The sequence below is a fragment of the Aotus nancymaae genome, unplaced genomic scaffold, assembly GCF_030222135.1.
Source record: "Aotus nancymaae isolate 86718 unplaced genomic scaffold, 86718_ANA_hifiasm-v0.15.2.pri h1tg000019l, whole genome shotgun sequence".
NCBI lineage: Eukaryota > Metazoa > Chordata > Mammalia > Primates > Aotidae > Aotus > Aotus nancymaae.
In genome coordinates this window covers 52,501,051-52,518,610 of record NW_026988431.1, presented here as the reverse complement: position 1 = coordinate 52,518,610, position 17,560 = coordinate 52,501,051, and the positions used below count along the sequence as shown (strand labels likewise).

The following is a 17,560-nucleotide window of genomic DNA, read 5'->3' as shown; positions in this document are numbered from 1 at the left end:
TGCCTACAACCAGTGTGGCTTGAGAGCCATTGGCCCTGCTATGCCATTCATTACTCAATATCCCCAACTAGTTTGTGGCTGGGTCATTAAAATATATTATTTCCATTTATTTTAAAGGATCTTTGATGCATTATTCAAAGATTTTATATATAATGAAGAATCACCCATATTTTTATACCATATCTTTTTCTGTTTCATGAGAATTTCAAAAGTGATGAAACATAAAATATGGATTGTAACTACTCAAGGGAAGCTATAAACACATTTCATTTTTCTGAGACTCTGTCATGAAGAAAGAATGTGAGATAATTAAGGTTTGGTAAGCTTTAGATGTACTGCATGTGTGATGGTGTCTCTATAAAATCTGTTCAGTTAGGTTAAAATGAAGTATTGCTACTCCTTGTAAATTGTAAAATACTTTTCCCATCCTGCAAATTCTGCCCCTTTCCCTTCTTTTCCCTACCGACTGCTCCATGTTGATATTTACCATGAGAGTTACAGAAATGCCTATTACTACTTAAAAACACACAAAAAAAGAAAGGAAAGGCAAAGTTTCTGCTTCCCAATATTTGTTATGAAAATACATGCTTTATTTTAGCAAATATTGCTGGTCCAACATAAATGATCACACATACAAGGACTATAAATGATTTTCATAACAATATAAGGAGAGAAAAAAGAGTTAGATGTCCATGTATGCATGCATTCACTCATTCAATCATTCATTTGATGATCAGGCAACAATAGTTCTGTAAATTTCATGGCACCAGTAGGCTGGTGCTGAGTAGCTGCTGTCCCCTTCAGCCAGGGCACACACTTTCTAGTTTGCTGCAGTACCCAGTATTCTCTATTGCTTTTTATCTGTGCGACTTCACTCATTTATGTTTCTTTTTAGCTCCTGAAGGCATTTTACGGTTCATGGCCCGTAATTAAGTGGATGCAAATAAAAAATAGGTCTTCTAACAGATACCAAGTGCTTGGATCATTAAATTACAACGTATAAATAGAAACGTGGAATACACAGAGCATCGGAAGGGACCTCAAGAAACACTTAGTAGAATCTCCCTGTCTTATATATGGAAAAATGCTTTTGCTACCCGGACATTAATAAAGTGTTAACCAGAAGAGTGAAAGAGCAGAGAACTGCAGAAGGAAGGAGGTCTTGGTGAACTGAGGTTTGGGGGAATAAATGCGGGAGAGAGAGAAAAGCTGACCCTCCAGTACTTACGTGCCCAGAGAAGTACTTATATGCCAAAGAGATGATTGGGGAAGACATGATGTCTCTTTATACCCTGTCCTGACCCCACACCTTATAGGACTCAGGTGTTTGACTTCCTCAGCAGAAGCTGATGAAGGCAGGTCCAGAGGTAGCTGGAGTGTGAATGGCCCTCTCTGGGTTTTCTCCTCCTAATCTTACGCATACTCTCTTTTTTCTGCTTGCTCTTCTAAGACTAGTTCTGAACCCTTCCATCTGTACATGTTCACATAATGGCTGGTAAGAACACTAGCCATTCTGTGGTACCACATGGCCACAGAATCTCCTCACTGACTCAGGCAAATAATAGAAAAGGGAAACTACCACTCACCAGCTTTTCTTTGGAGAAGCATCCCCCCTGTATCCTAACCCAACTCTCCAGAGAGCTATAAATACTTGCATTCCTCAGACAGCTGTTGGTTCTAATTCTACATCAGTGTCCATTTCCTTCACTAACGACCACTTTCATGTAATTAAATTTGGAATTATAGGATCTTAATGTTGGGAAAATGCATTTTCAACAGAAATGTTCTCTAGCATGAATGAAAGACCAGAACGAGGCCTCTTCTGATACTAGAAATAAAACTGCCATCTCCTGTAGGCACCAAATGTTATCTACTTCCATCTTAAATAAGGCCAAGTAATTTCCAAGTAATCTGTATTCTGAAATAAAAAGTTACTGTTTTTGAGCATCTACTGTGTGCCAGGCATTTTACTATTTTACCTCTAAATCTCAGGTACACATGAAGTCGGCACTGTTAATCCTGTTTCACGTATGAGAAAACAAAGGCACTGGGAGGTTAAATTACACACTAGCACAACACTGGTGGTACTTTAGGAAAGTCCGTCTTGAGATGTCAGGGCACTTTAAAAAGAATGACATAAATTCATTAATGCTAGCAAAAAAAGCAAAGAAAGATTTTAAAAAAGAAAGCAAAACAAAACCAAGCAAAAACAAAAAGCTGGCAACAACTTAAATGCCTCACATTAAAAGACTGATAAAGTATATTACAGTGAAATATATGATGGGTTATTCTGCAGCTAGTAGAAATACTAATCATATGAATAAGATTAGTGCCATATTATTAGATTGGCTGAATCTTATGAATAAGATTAATCCAATATTATTAGATTGGATGAAAGTTTCCAATGTACTGTTAAGTGAAAGAAAGTAGGCTAAAAATAGTACCTATGCTATGATTCCAATTTTATAAACAAAAATATGGAGATACATGCATAGAAAAAAATGTCAGGAAATGTAATTTTTTTTTTTTTTTTGGTGAAAGAGATTCAGTTGGCTTTGAATTTTCCTCTTTTGAGCACCTCTGAGGTGCTACATATGGGTATTTGGCAGGAATTTATTTTTATTTTTTTGAGAAAGAATCTCACTTTGTTGCCCAGGCTGGAGTACAGTGTGCAATCTCGGCTCACTGCAACCTCTGCCTCCCGGATTCAAGTGATTCTCCTGCCTCAGCCTCCCAAGTAGGTCAGACTACCGGTGCCCACCACCACGCCCAGCTACTTTTTGCATTTTTATTAGAGAAGGAGTTTCACCATGTTGGCCAGGCTGATCCTGAACTCCTGACCTCAGGTGATCCAACTGCCTTGGCCTCCCAAAGTGCTGGGATTACAGGCGTGAGCCACTGTGCCCAGCCTTGGCAGGAATTCAAAAAAGAAAAGGAAAGAACATGACCGAGTTTATGATTTGTACTTGTGTGGTGGAGAAAAGGTGAGTAGATCAGTGTTTGACAGGTGGAAGAGGATGGCTGTGTGTCTGACTCAGCCAAGTCTATGCAGGGACTGACTCACACATGAGTCAGGCTGGGCTTCTGTTTTTGGCAGGGTGCTGGGGGTGGTGGGAGATCCGTGGGCAGCAAGAAACATGTTTTATAAGTGAACATTTCTGTGGATGGACTCTGATTCAACTGTTAACATCCCTCCTCAATCCAGTCTCGAGCTCATTCTCCCCTTGGATCTGCAGTAAATTATAGACTCTAACGTAATTGATATAAATTTAACTGTATTTTTAAAGCCAGGCTGCCTATTTATTCCGCTCAGCCCAGACAGAGTTTAAACTTCTATCTGCCCCACCTGCTGACGAGTTTCGGCTGTTGAGGCAATGAAGGTTAGAGAAAATACTTTTCCCCTTCCAGACTTGTGAAAATGTTCACGCAGACGGGGTAAAAACATGGCAGCGGTCAGGGCCTGTGTGTGTTTCTGAGGCATATGCCGAAGTAGACGGAAATCGTAATTGCAAATTATTTTACTCTTTTGACCAATGAAGCACTGCTTTTACCACTCATGTTTAAAAACATTTTAGGGCCACCATTTAGGCTTGGTTCCATGGCAAGCTTCATCTCAAAAACATTGGCTTTCATGATTTAGTTTGTGACTGTCTGAATTCTAAGCAGTTGTGAAAAAGAATGCAGTGGATCATAGCATTGCATTGATTCTATGAAGCATGGTTATTTACGTTTTGCCATATTTATTTATTTATTTATTTTTATCTTTTGAGATGGAGTTTCGTTCTTTTCACCTGGGCTGGAGTGCAATGGAATGATTTCGGTTCACTGAAACCTCCACCTCCAGGGTTCAAGCAATTCTCCTGCCTCAGCCTCCTGAGTAGCTGGCATTATAGGTGCCCACCACCATGCCTGGCTAATTTTTGTATTGTTGATTCTATGAAGCATGGTTATTTATATTTTGTTATCTTTATTTATTTATTTGTTTTTTGAAATGGAGTTTCACTCTTGTCACCCAGGCTGGAGTACAATGGCATGATCTTGGCTCACTGCAACCTCTGCTTCCAGGGTTTAAGTGATTCTCCTGCCTCAGCTTCCCAAGTAGCTGGGATTACAGGTGCCCACCACCATGCCTGGCTAATTTTTGTATTTTTAATGGAAACTGGGAATTTCATCATGTTGGCCAGGCCAGGCTGGTCTCGAACTCCTGACCTCAGGTGAGCCACCTGCCTTGGCCTCCCAAAGTGCTCAGAATTACAGGCATGAGCCACCGCGCCGGGCCTAAAATTGAGATGTATCTCAGTTGCTGTACCTCAGGTAGGTGGTGGCATGATTGCAGTAATTAACCCTATCAGCCAACAAACCAGGTAAAAATCCTCAAGGAAGAGGTGGGCACTGGTTGTCCACTCATGCCTTCGGATAAGAACAACAAAGCTCCAGCATCAAACCCTGCGGATGGAGGGACGATGGCTTGGAAGGTGATGTACTCCATCTCCTGATGGCCCAAAAGCTGAGACATGACAATCCTCAGGTAAAGTGGTTAAGTGGAGAGCTGGATTGTAAATGTGAAAAAGTTTTAGGACTACTTTTGCCAACGTATTTCACCCTTTCTTCTTCTTTTGTGTGTACAAAAGACATATGATAAAAGCACATGTCCAAACAAGTATAAAATGAGACTTTCACTAACTAAAATAAAAACTCTTAAGTGTTAAGAAGGCATGTGTCACTGTTAAAATGGCAGTGGTTTTTCTTTTTTAGTGGTGCATAAAATAACTATTTGTTTTACAATCAGTAGTGTCTAGGAGTAAATAAAAAGGATGATGAAATACTGTCGTAGCACCTACCTATGCAGCACTGACTCTCGTCAGGCACCCTTCTGAGTGCTTGCCTGGTCTTCCTCACAGTAACCCCATGAAGTAGACACAGTTATTATCCCATTTTGCAGACAAGGAAACTGAGCCACAAGTGAAGTCATTATTAAGTGCTAGTAAGTGGCAGAGTCAAGATTCCAAGCCAGGCCCTCTGGCTGCCAATACCCCGCTCCTACCCACCATGCTACATTGCCTGCCTAGTGAACAGACCTGAAACCTACTGATGAGTGAAAAAGCACGGTGATTAACAGAGCTTGTGGATACACCATCTCACGATAGATGGTGGAGGAACAAATACAAATCCTGGAACAGTGATTGTCTCTGGTGAGAGAAACAGGGAGACTAGAAGAATGAGGGACAGATATGGCAGGATCTGAGCTTTTTATAGTGTTTTCAATGACACTGATTTTCTAACACCATACATAAATATTCTGTCCACTTAGAAAACACTTCACAAATTATAGCCATTGGATCTTATCTTCCTCTTTGTAATCTGTTGATTGCACTAATGGTTTCTGTTCTCATCAGAAATCTCTTCCATGGTTTGTTTTGTTTTGTTAAGAGACAGAGTCTCGCTGTGTTGCCTAGGCTATCCTCAAGCTCCTGGGCTCAGGGGATCCTCCCATCTCAGCCTCCTGAGTAGCTGCGACTACAGGCACATGCCACTGTGCCTGGCCTTCCATGTGTTTTCAATGCATGCAATAATCTGAATGAGAACAATCCAAGCAGGACAGAAAATGTTACAACAAGATTGAGTAAAAGGGTGATGCTACACCTTAGATGACATGGCTCACCTGCAGTCATTGAGAATGTCTTGTAGCAGCAGTGCATGCTTTTGCACACTCTCAATGAAGCCCTGTCACATGAGCTCTGTGTGTCTAGATACATGTGTGGGACCACTGTCCAAAGAGAATGCAAACTGCAGTAATAAAGTCATCATAGTTTGTCAAGGGTGATGCACTAATGAAAAATAATTCCTGGAAGTTCTTTTAATTAAACATTCAGCTGTCCACTAGAGCCATTTTTAAATATAAAATGCAGCCCTGTGGTCTTTTTCTTCCCACCTCCCCCTCTTTTGCAATAGCTCAGGCAATTGAATTCTCATTGGTGATAAAAAAAAATTCATAAGACAGGGTACAGCTGGTTATGCCTCTAGCAAGATGTCAAATTCAGCTTGCACAAAATTAATTGCACCTAATTAAACCAGGGTCATTGGCATTATTGTAAAGTGAGGCTATTTATTAGACAAAGAAAATTTCACAAATACCAATTTGCTTTTCTTTCAGGTTTGTGAAGGAGAAGAATTACCTACATAATTAAATTTGTTTTGCCATTTTAATCTTATTACTCCTCAAAAGATCCTTCAAATCTTGCTTCACTCTTGAAATTGTATAATATTTTAGAATACTGGAAATAGTCCTTGGAGGAGGGCATAAAAGATGATAGTTTTTTTTGTAGATTACCCAGGGGTTTTTCAAATAGTATTAAAAAAGAATAAGTCATAAGTTACCATTTGCAATGACACACACCTTGGAACTACTTATATCAAGGGTTTTTAAAACAAATCTTTAGTACATATGTATGACATTAATATGAAATTTTAAAGCTATGTTGCATGTTATAAGTAGGTCGCTGGAGTATGCACCTATCATTTCAAGAAAGATGCCACAGACAGGCAATTTCACTAAGTTGGAACAAGATGACCTCTTTCCTCACTAATACTGGGCAGATATAACCATTCTGCTTACTTCTTCCAGAAAATTATACAAAAATTATTATTGTTAGAGACAAAAGGATGATTGACTTTCTTGGCAAAATGTTGCTGGTTCAATCTGTGAGTCTGTGGCAGATTGTATATACAGATTCCCAGTTCCTCACTTTTAAAGTCCCTGTGAATCCTATTTCTCTGAAGTCTTTCTGGATTCAGTGTTATTGGTCCAGTTGATAACAGCTCCCTGGTTAGGGTGCCCACCACTCCTTGCCCTCCAGCCCAAACACAAAAGGAGATGGCAGGTGTCCATTATTGGCCTTGTCTCAGCCATTTACCAATAAACCTATAAGGCCAAGAAAAAAATGAGTTTTGATTGGGGGATGTTGGGATGGTTGAGTTAACTAAACAGTAATCATTCAAAGCGACTGCTCAAAATTCTCTGGGGAATTTCTGTTTTTCATACTATTCAGTGTTTGGAGAAAAATGGAATAGCCTATTTTAGGTTACATCATCCCATTGCATACTTTATAAAAAAGACTGTATTCTACTGTATTTATATTTATATGTATGTAAATAAGATCTCTCTTGTGGTAAGGTAAGAAGAGAGGTGAGAATCAAATTTATTTTGTGATTACTTGGAGAAAAGGAGAAAGAAGGCAGAGAAAGTTTCCTCCACAATATTAGGTCAGGTTGTAATGTTTGAGAAATAAAAGATTACCTAGATATCTATTAATAATGACCACTCTATCCTGTGTTCCCACAGCAGCTAAGCCTGTTTCTACTCTTTTAATACATTAAGCTATATAAGCTCATAAGCTGAAATATAATGCTAATTGATAGTTTGTCCAATGAAAACATATTTTATAGGAAAGTGTTATACTAGGAATAATAGAAAAAATATTTTTTCAAGAATATTACTAAACCTAATATGACTAAGGTTCTTAGAAACCTTATTTCAAAAACAGATAATTCATTTTTCTCAATTCTTTTTAAGCTTTAAGAAACTTTTTACAGAAACACTTTTAAACAGAAAAAATGATAAAGGTTATACAGTTTCAGTTTGAAAAAGGCTGACAATGTGTGGATTAGCAAATTTTAAAGAAAAAATGACACTCCCTTGCCACATTTCAGTATAAGTCAAATTTAATTAGTTGAGTTACGAAGCAACATCAAATATTATTTTGCTGCAGTATTAGGCATGAAATGTCTTTATGGGATTATTGTAAGCCTAGCTTTCATTTAATAGCTTGTCACTCTTAAGAAGTGCTTTAGGAGATAGTAACATCTAGAAAAATCCAGCGGGGCTAAAACCCAACAGACAACTGAGAGGAACTCATGCTCACAGGAACAGCTGAAACTCCAGTTTTCCCAGACCCTCATGTTACTTGATAATTTCTCACATACTGTGTATGAAGTTAGTTTTTACAGGCAAATATACAACTTTTAAAAAAACATAAAAAGAATTCCACTCATTTGCCAAAGATCCCACTCACCTCAGTAGGCTCTGCCCCTAAGTTCACCATTCAGGAATCCATTGCTTGGTCAATTAATTTTAATCTTCAGCCTCATTTAAAATTGGGCGTTGAGTTCTTCAGAGTAGTACATTCATGTCAGATTTACCTGGTTTTAACCTTATTACTCCTCAAAAGATCCACTTAAAATCTTATTTCACTGTTGAAATTGTGTACTATTTTATAATACTAAAGGTAATCCTTGGAGGAAGGCATAAAAAATGATAGGTTTTCTGTAAGTTACCTAATGGCTTTTCAAGACTTTTCTCCTACAATTATTACTGATGAGAAGGATGACAGTCAGTCTTGGCAAACTTTAAATTTACAGGGACAAAGTGATATTTCTTAGAAACATTTAGTCTCATTATTAACCATCATTCTGACAGAGATCGTGTTCTCAGTCATCATGTTCTCAGAGGATGATCTCATCCCAGAATGTGGAGATGAAAGTATCAGAAGGAACAGGATATAAATAATTTTCCTTATGGTGAGTCAACAAGTGTAGCTTGTTATGAGCCACTGTGAAATACATATGTGTTTAGATAGCTGTGTCTCTGCAGGGAGCAGATGACTCAGTGATTTTCAAATTCTGCTCTGCCAGAAGAGTTTTAGGTAGGCTTCGGGGGCTTGTAGAGGAAGGAAGGAGAGAGAGGTACCAAAAGGGAGGGTTGGAAAGGGGCAACTAGGATGGGGGACACGTTTTCTGGGCAGAGTATCCCAGTCCCTCTCCTTTAGTCCACCTGAACCCAAGGAGGACTGTCAAACTGGGTTTCCACACAGGGTTTTAGTCAACATATTTCTGCTATTAAAAATCGTGAAAACCTTTCAGTTAACATGGCATATTAAGCACAAGTAACTACTCTCACTTCTGAAATCCTACTAAAGTAATATTAAAGAAAAGAAGAAGGCATAAATCTACACGGGCAAAGAAAAAGGAAATGGAAACAGCATGCAAGAGATTTTGATGAAATTTTGGAAGAGAATATGTAGATGGGTGGGGGGTATTTGACTCAACTACCTCAATCTACTATGTGCCCACAAGGAAGGTGGGTAGAGGAAGCACAGGCATTTCCACTGCAGAATCCTGGAAATGCTCAGGTACATGTGAAAGCAGGGGAGTGAAGTAGGACTGAACACAAAGAAAGATTGATTTCACACCTGAAAGGACCCTCTTTGCCCTGCCATCTTCCCTGACCACCTTTGACCTGGCAGAATCTGGAAATTTACTGTCTTAAGAGACTGAGAGTAGAGCATGCTTAGGCACAGCTGAGGTGGCAAAGAGATGCTTTACTGAAATCAAGGAAATTAAGTAAAATTTTGCATGCTATGGTTCCTAGCTTTCCCCTGCTAGAGTCTTAAAACATTGGCAGCCAGGTTTAAAATGCCTTAAGATGAGGTTGGAGGGTTTTAGCCGCAATTCATAGCCCAAGAGAAAAGACCCCTAGATACTTTGAATTACATGTATCCCAATGAAAGAGCTGTGTCCTTCTTCAGGCATTCTAAAGTGAAGTTCACCAGTCATTTGTTCAACAAATATTTAGTGATTATGTATTAGACACTATTTTAGGCAATAGTTACAGTGGTGAACAAAATAGAGACAAACCCCTGCACTCTTAGAACTTATATTTTAGAGCTAGACTAAAAACAGATTAAAGTATACTACAATGTTAGGTAGTAAAAAGGAACACACACACACATACACACACAAAAAAATCAGGGTAAGAAGATAAGCAGGATAAGACTAGTAGATTGAGGTCAAAGTGATGAGTACTAGAGTGTTTACTTTTAATAGGGTGGTCAGGGAAGGGCTCTCTAAGCAGATGAGGTATGCCAACTAGCCCCAACCACAGTTTATAAACAGTTTTTAGTGTCTTATACTTAGTTATTGGTGGGCAGAAGGCAAAACAAACAAAAAATAAACTCAGAAAAAGTCATGATGGACAAGAGATCAGAAGAAAACATTTTAAACAACTTAATTAAAATGAATACTTTCAGCGAAATGAGAAAATATCATGCCAACAATTTTGAAAACAAAGAAAATGGACACATTCCTAGAAAAATACGACTCATCAGAACTAATTTGAGGAAATAAAGAGCATGTATAATATTATAACCACTTAAGAAACAGAAGCTGTTGTTAAAGCAAATAAACAAAATAAACACCAGGCCCAGAGAGAAATGAGTCCTACCAACCTTTATAGAAACAGATCATAAATATTTTATATAAACTTTTCTTAGACAAAATGAAAGAGGGAATAATTCCCAACCCATTTTTAAGCCAGCATAATCCTGATACTAAAACCAAACAAAAATATCAGAAGAATACAATAGATTCATGTCAATTATGAATATAAACCTAACAATCCTAAACAAAATATTATAAATAAAATATGAATATTTATAATTTATTTATTTAGATTTTATTTATACTATTAGTACCTGAAAAACTATAATACTCCAACAGTATCTGAAAAAATATAAAACTCCCCAACCAGGTTAGGTTAGACTGGGTATGCTAGCATCATTTAACATTCTGAAAACCTATAAATGTAATTCATTAATTCATCTAATAGATTAACAGAGTAAAACTGTACTTTTTCTTCACTTCAACAGATAAAGAAAAAACGTGATAAAGTTAAGTAACCATTCATGATCAAAATTATTTGTAAGTTGTAACTGGAAGGGAACATCATTAACCTCATAAAGAAAATCAAATAAAACACAAAATTAATATCATTTGAAATGGGAAAATAGTAGAAACATTTCATTTATTATGAGAAATGAGCTAAGGATTCCAACTACTCCTATTTCTAATCTTCACTGTATTAGGGTACCTACCCAATGCAGTAAGACAAAGAAAGAAACCAGAGGCATGAGAATTGGAAACAAATAAAGTTGTCATTATTTTTAGATGATGTAATTGCTTAAAAATTGCAAGGAATCTACAGACAACTTTATTAGAAACAACAGGAGAGTAGAGAAATAATAGGAGCAGTAACAAAGTGGCTGGATATCATACTAGTATACAAAGTTAATTGCATTTCCGTTCACCAGCAGCAAATGAGAAAACATTACTGAAGAGAATTTAAGATATCAGAATAGCAAGTATCTAGAAATAAATATAACAAGAGATATATGTGTAATATCTCTAAATGGGAAATTATAAATCCCTATTAAGAAATATATAGTAAGATCTAAATAAATGGAGAGGCAGACTATATTCATGGATGGAAAGATGTGAAAATGTAATGCTTCCTAGACTGGTCTATAGAATCAATTCAATTACAGTCAAAATTACGAGAGAGTATTTTGTTGAACTTGATTATATTATTTAAAGTTTATGTAGAGGAATTAAAAAAGTCGTAACAGGCAGCATACTTGTAAAGAAAAAGAATAATGAGAAGGACTTTCCTTTCCAGATATCAGAACTTATTTGGAAACTATTGTAATTAAGACTATAGTTTTCCTGCTGGGATAGAAACAATAAAATAGAAGATAGCTCCATTAATATACAGTATATATGGGAGTAAAAGAGGGTTTGTTCAATAAATATGATGAAAAAATGGTCTATAAGGAAAACAATCAAATTTGACTTCTCCATATCATATCAAGAAATCAACTTTTGATTGAGTGCAGACTTTTAAAAACTCAATTCTTTCAACTCTTGGTAGGAAATCTAATGAATGTCTATTTGATCTCCGGGTAAAATAAAATTTCTTATACAAGATACAGGAAGCCATTGATTAGAAAAGTTTGATAAAATTCACTATGAAATTAACCCGTAAAATTAACTTATGGTCATAAAACACATATCAAAAAAGTGAAAAACAAGTTATAACCTGGGAAAAGATACATGCAATTCATACAATATATTTAAGGATTTGTATCATGACTGAAGAACTTTGATATGTCGATAAAAAAAGCATAAAGAATCCAACAGAAATCTGGCATAGGACCCAAACGGATATTTCACAGAAGAGAAAACAAGTATGGCTAATAAACACAATATAAACCATTTTATACCTATTAAATTCACACAAATTTAAAAGAAATTGACAATATCAAGTGCTAATAATGTTATGGATCCATAGAATGTCTGAAACATTGCTGGTAGGAGTATAACTTGTTGCAACCATTTTGGAAAACAATTTGACATTATCTTCTAAGTGTGAACATTCATGTATTTTCCTAGTAAATCCACTTCTAGGTATGCACCAAAGAGAAACTCTTGCTTATGTACAGCAGAAGACATGTACAAGAATGTTTATAAGTAGCACTATTTACAAGAGCAAAACTTTTGAAACAATCCAATGCCCATTATCAGAAGAGTGTCCAAATAAAATGTGGTATATTCGAACACTGGAATACAAATGCAGTCCATGGGGGAAAAGGAGGCAATTCTAATTTCGGGACAAAGAAAATAAAATTTCTCAAGTAATTATAGTTTACTACATGGTTCAGTGAGAATAATGCATGATCTTAATAGTGTAAACATTAAATAGCTATTTGACCCTAAATTGTGAAATAACTATAGAAGAATAGAAGAGATGATAGTCTTTGGGAGGGCTGTAAGAAAAAGCTAAATCCCTATTTTTTTATAGTAGGTACTCTGATGGCTAAAATAAAAACTAAGAAGAAAGCATTTTATTTAGAGATATGTAAGTAAATACCAGAAGAAACAGTTGAGCAGTGAAAAGTTATTTCTGGAGAGTGGGACAAGGATAGTATAAATATACTTGCAGTATACATATACATGCATACACACAGACACATATACATCCATGTATACTATGTACATATACATATATATGGATTATATCTATGTACATAGGTATATATGTGTGTATATATATTATATATATAATATATGTATCTTTGATTTTCAAAACCAAAACCTCTCATTTGTAACAGATGGATACAACACTGCTGAACAGGGAGATTGGGCTTCTAAAAGAAGATATTTTGGCACTCTGGGAAATATTAGAGAGCAGTAGTAGAGATCTATGAGATTTGGTCCAATGCTCTCATTTCACAAAAATGAGGAAAACGAGACATGGTAAAGCTAAGTAAATTGTTAAAGTCTCAAAATTAGAAGTGTACTAGGACTAATCCTCAGACCTCCAGGTTCCTAGGCCAGAGCACTTTCTGCCACATCTAACTGGGAGGGGAAAGAGGTGCTCCCAAGAGAAAGGAGAGGGCTGACCGTCTAGTTCTGGAGGGATCTGTAGAAACACAAGGGAATATTCTGAGACAGAGCTGGCAGCCAGCTGAGGAAGAGATGCTGGAACACTGCCTGGTGAAACTGGAGCTCTTGGATGTACTGATCTGCCTGCAGTGCCTCACAAATAGGTGTATGTGTGAGCACGTGTCTGCTTTCTGATTTTTGCTGATTTAGAATCTCTCAGGATCATACAGTAGTACAAGCTTTATTGAAAACGAGATGGAATAAAGATAGATATTTTTTAAATGCCTAGTTCCAGGCCTCACACGAAGCAGAGACACAGAAGAAATATGTTGGTTAAATGGATGCATAAATACTACAATTTGTTTCCAATGCCTAGCTTAAGATGGTAAAATAACTGAGTATTTTAACAGTATATTTGCTTTTAGCCAAAAGGAAGACTGAAAGGAAACAGACATTTGGGGAGCGAAGGGAGACCATGAGAATGCTGATAGGTCATCAGTTACTCTCATCTTAGTAAAAATGTTTTATGCGCTTTCATTACTTGGAATATCCATATTTGTAATACCTAATTTTGCAGACTGTCTATACTTTCACTAATCAAAGTAGCCTATGGAATGGAAGCATGACTATCGCAGCTGGGAGCTTCATAGAAATGGAAGATCTTGAGTCCCACCTAGATCTATTGAATCAGAGTTTTCATTTTAAGAAAATCCCCAGATGATTCGTAAGCACATTAAAGTTTGAGAAACTCTGGCCTACAGCATATTTTTTTTTGGATGAAATTATAATTTAAATATATCTTACTTGGAATTAGAAGCTATGCAAATGACCAATAATATCCTGAAATAAATTATGATAAAGAAAAACCACCTGGAGGACAGGTTAAGAACTGTAATAAACATTGAATGATCAAAGCGGGAATTGTATGTCTCAGTTACGAGTATTTATTGCAATCAAATGTATCAGGGGGGTGATTCTGGGTGATCTGGGACTGCTTAATGGGAAATTTGGTAGTCTGCCACATGTCTGTAATCATAAGTCAGCTTGCTTAGGCGTGTGGCTTGATTCCTCTATCCGTGTACAAAATCAGTATTAGGTCTAGAAAAAAATGGAATATAAAAATCTGACCTCAAGTAGCTAGCCAATGAGCCAATGATAACAATAGCAACAACAAAGAAACCAACGAACAAGTGGGGAAGGGTCTGTCTAAAATCCAAATAAAGATGGCAGTGTTATGCAAAGAAAATAAAAAACTACTAGAGGATTTAAAGGCTATTTTATTATTAGAATAGTCAAGTGACAAAATCCATGGGGTGTATATCAGAAATTCAACTCAAAAGAACACTCACCGGGAGGAAAGGCTTGGCTTTCCACTTTTGCTACAGCTGGTATAAATTCCTGGGCCATCATCAAAGAAGCTTCCAAGTGCCAACTTCTGTCTGATAGACTCTCTCTCATTTTTCTGTGCCTAAAATTTCAAAAAAATAAAAAATGCTGATAAGTGGGCAGATACATCACAACCACAGGCAGTCTAACTTGCTAAGTTTCTTAGAACTGTAACATTAGATGAAAAACAAATAAATAGGCTGCAGCACAAGAGCATTTGAATTATTAAAAGCTGAAATTTTACCAGTCTCTTCTGGCTTGAATTTCAGTTCTTCAGAGCCCATTCTAATCTCTAGTCTAAGAAATCACCATCATGGTGCTAAATGATTTTCACCAGGATAGAACTAGATTATTTGTCATTGTAGTCTTTCTTCTTCTTACCTGCTAGGTATAGGTAAAGTTGTGGAGGGCAAGTACTTTCTCCTGAATCAAATCACTTTGATCCCAAATGTGGCCTTTCCCTGACCTTGTCTACTCTCTTCTTTACATGTCCCTTTAGCCAGATCATTTTCTCTATGGCAAGAACAGTAGTTCACTTCACCAACATGCAGCCTCTGGGAGCTGGCAGACACCACAATAAGGCCCAGGACAAGAGAGACAGCACCTGCCTCCATGCAGCTTACAGTCTTGTTGGGGACTGTTGTTTCTGTCCAAGTGCTAGCCTCATCTCACCAGGTTTTAGAATATGAGAAACCTTGACAATAATGTCTGGAATCACTGGAGAATTCTAATTGGACCCATCTGTTTCATATTTTGAAGGGAGGTCAGGTCAGTGTGCATAGAAAAATGATTTGGTAAACTATACTACCGTGATCATTTGGATATTTACAATGCTTGGCTTCCCATTAAACACCTCGTAAAAACTCACCATGCTGAACTTTTAAACCCTTTAAACAACAGGAGAGAAGGTTAAAAATGATTTCCTTAGTTAAAAATGAAACTACTACAAAAAACAAGCCACACGAGTCAAAAATCCTGGGCTGAAGATGAAATTTTAGTTTTGTGAGATGACAAAGGCTTTGAGAAGTACCATTTGATGCACTGAGCGAGGGTTTGAAGACCACACTGCACAAATTATATTACAAAATGCAGGTCATGTGACTGGGTGTGGCTACTAAAGGCCTGGTGATGCCTTCATTCTCCTAGTAGGAGGTTCTGGAGCATCACTGTGTCACAGCGACAAAATGCACAGCCTGCTGTAAGGGTGCGCTGAAAATAATTTCATTCCCAAGTGAAGGACAGTATAAAATAGGTTAAGGCTGCTCTGTCTAATGTGGTAGTTATTAGTTTCATGTGGCTATCTGCATTTCAACTTAAGAATTAATTAATTAATTAATTAATATTAAACATTCAGCTCCTCGGTCACACTACATTTGAAGAGCTCAACCATCATAGGTGGCTAGTGGATACTGTATTAGACAGCACAGAATAAAATATATGACAGCAAAGTACAGCTAAGACGGTGGTTCCCAAGATCCAGCTTCAACAGGCAGCTTCAGAATGCCCCAGACTCTAGTGCCAGATATTTAATTTCAATAGGTTTGAGAACTTCTAGTCCAAAGAAACCTCATCTCTACTCTCATTTTCTCTCACACTTTTTAATCCTTGGACACCATAAGCATTCTTTCAACTGTTCACATCTGGCGATTATCTCTGTCTATATAGATAGCATCCTATTTTAGCCTGTATCAATGAAACTGCATCATACTAGGAGCTAGAGTGTGTGTGTGAGTGTGTGTGTGTGTGTGTGTGTGTGTGTAGTACAGCCATCAAGTGAAAGACTACTTTTATACAGGTTTTGTTTTTTTTTTTACAAATGTGAAAGACTGCTTTCATAGTTTATATATATATATATATTTTTTTTGCTGGGCTAGCCCAAAATCAAGCTTTAAGAAAGTAACCATAAGGTTATAGAGGAAAGCAAGAATGCCTTTTATTTCACTAACCACTTGCAACTGTACTGCTTGGAACCTTAATTGGAGCAAACCACCTTTCCAAATACACAAGGCTGGCACTTGGGATGGTCCAGCCAAAACAGAATCACATCACTTGACATCTTTATTTAAAACAAATTCATTTCAAATCCCCATATCTGCCAGGCAGATTTTGTACAGTCAGTGAACCTATTTCTCAATCCGTTTCACAGACAAAAGAGATTCTCACCAAAGTCTTCAATAGGCAGAAAACTATTGAGTAGAGCTGAATATCCAAATATAAAATCAGTAGAAGCAACATGAATGTTAATGATTAATGTTCAACAACACACTGGTCTGACATTAGCCTAGGGTCTGAACCAGGCTTAAAAGAAAACACTTATCCCAGGGCTTTAAAGAAAACACTTATCCCAGGGCATGAATGTGTGAATATACCCTTGATTCCATGTCTCTCTTTCTTAATTCGAGCTACAGATATTGGAGGAGGCCTTAAAAATATTTCTATTTACGTTAATTGCAATTTTTTACAGCTGGCTATGTCATCAACAGTTTAAAGAGGACTCTTTTATAATAATTCACTCTCTTTCCCCCTTTCTCCTTTCTCTCTCTCTGGATACCACTGAACAAATCAAGAAAAGCATGAAGAATATAAACGTCATCCATAATCCCACCACTTAGAGAGGGATGATTGCTAACATTTTAGTGTATTTCTTCCTAGTTTTTATCATATGTGTGCATTATTTTCCTTTTTATAAAGTTGATATAATGTTGTTTATTATATTTTGAGAATTTCCCTTGTATCACTTCATATTCTTTAAAAACCCAATTTTAAAACATTTAAAAAATTTTTCCTCCAGAGCAGCCAGAAAGGAATAAGACACAATTTTTAATGGTTGCATATCATTCCATCCTATGGAGTTATCCTCTATGGTTAGCCATTTGGGTTGTGTTAAATTAAAAATAAC

The 17,560-nt window shown here is 36.9% G+C and overlaps 1 protein-coding gene across 7 annotated transcripts in view; it reads right to left on the bottom strand.

The window, feature by feature from the left end:
• The window catches only part of SCHIP1 (schwannomin interacting protein 1), a 574,152-nt gene that overhangs the window by 16,765 nt on the left and 539,827 nt on the right, over positions 1 to 17,560 (bottom strand). For 6 of the 7 annotated variants that reach the window (XM_064378864.1, XM_064378865.1, XM_064378866.1 and 3 more), the window contains one exon: positions 14,625 to 14,743. In XM_064378864.1, coding sequence (XP_064234934.1) covers positions 14,625 to 14,743 — 119 coding nt within the window. Of the gene's footprint in view, positions 1 to 14,620; positions 14,744 to 17,560 lie in introns of all 7 variants that reach the window. The other variant, XM_064378868.1, reaches the window with a different exon arrangement.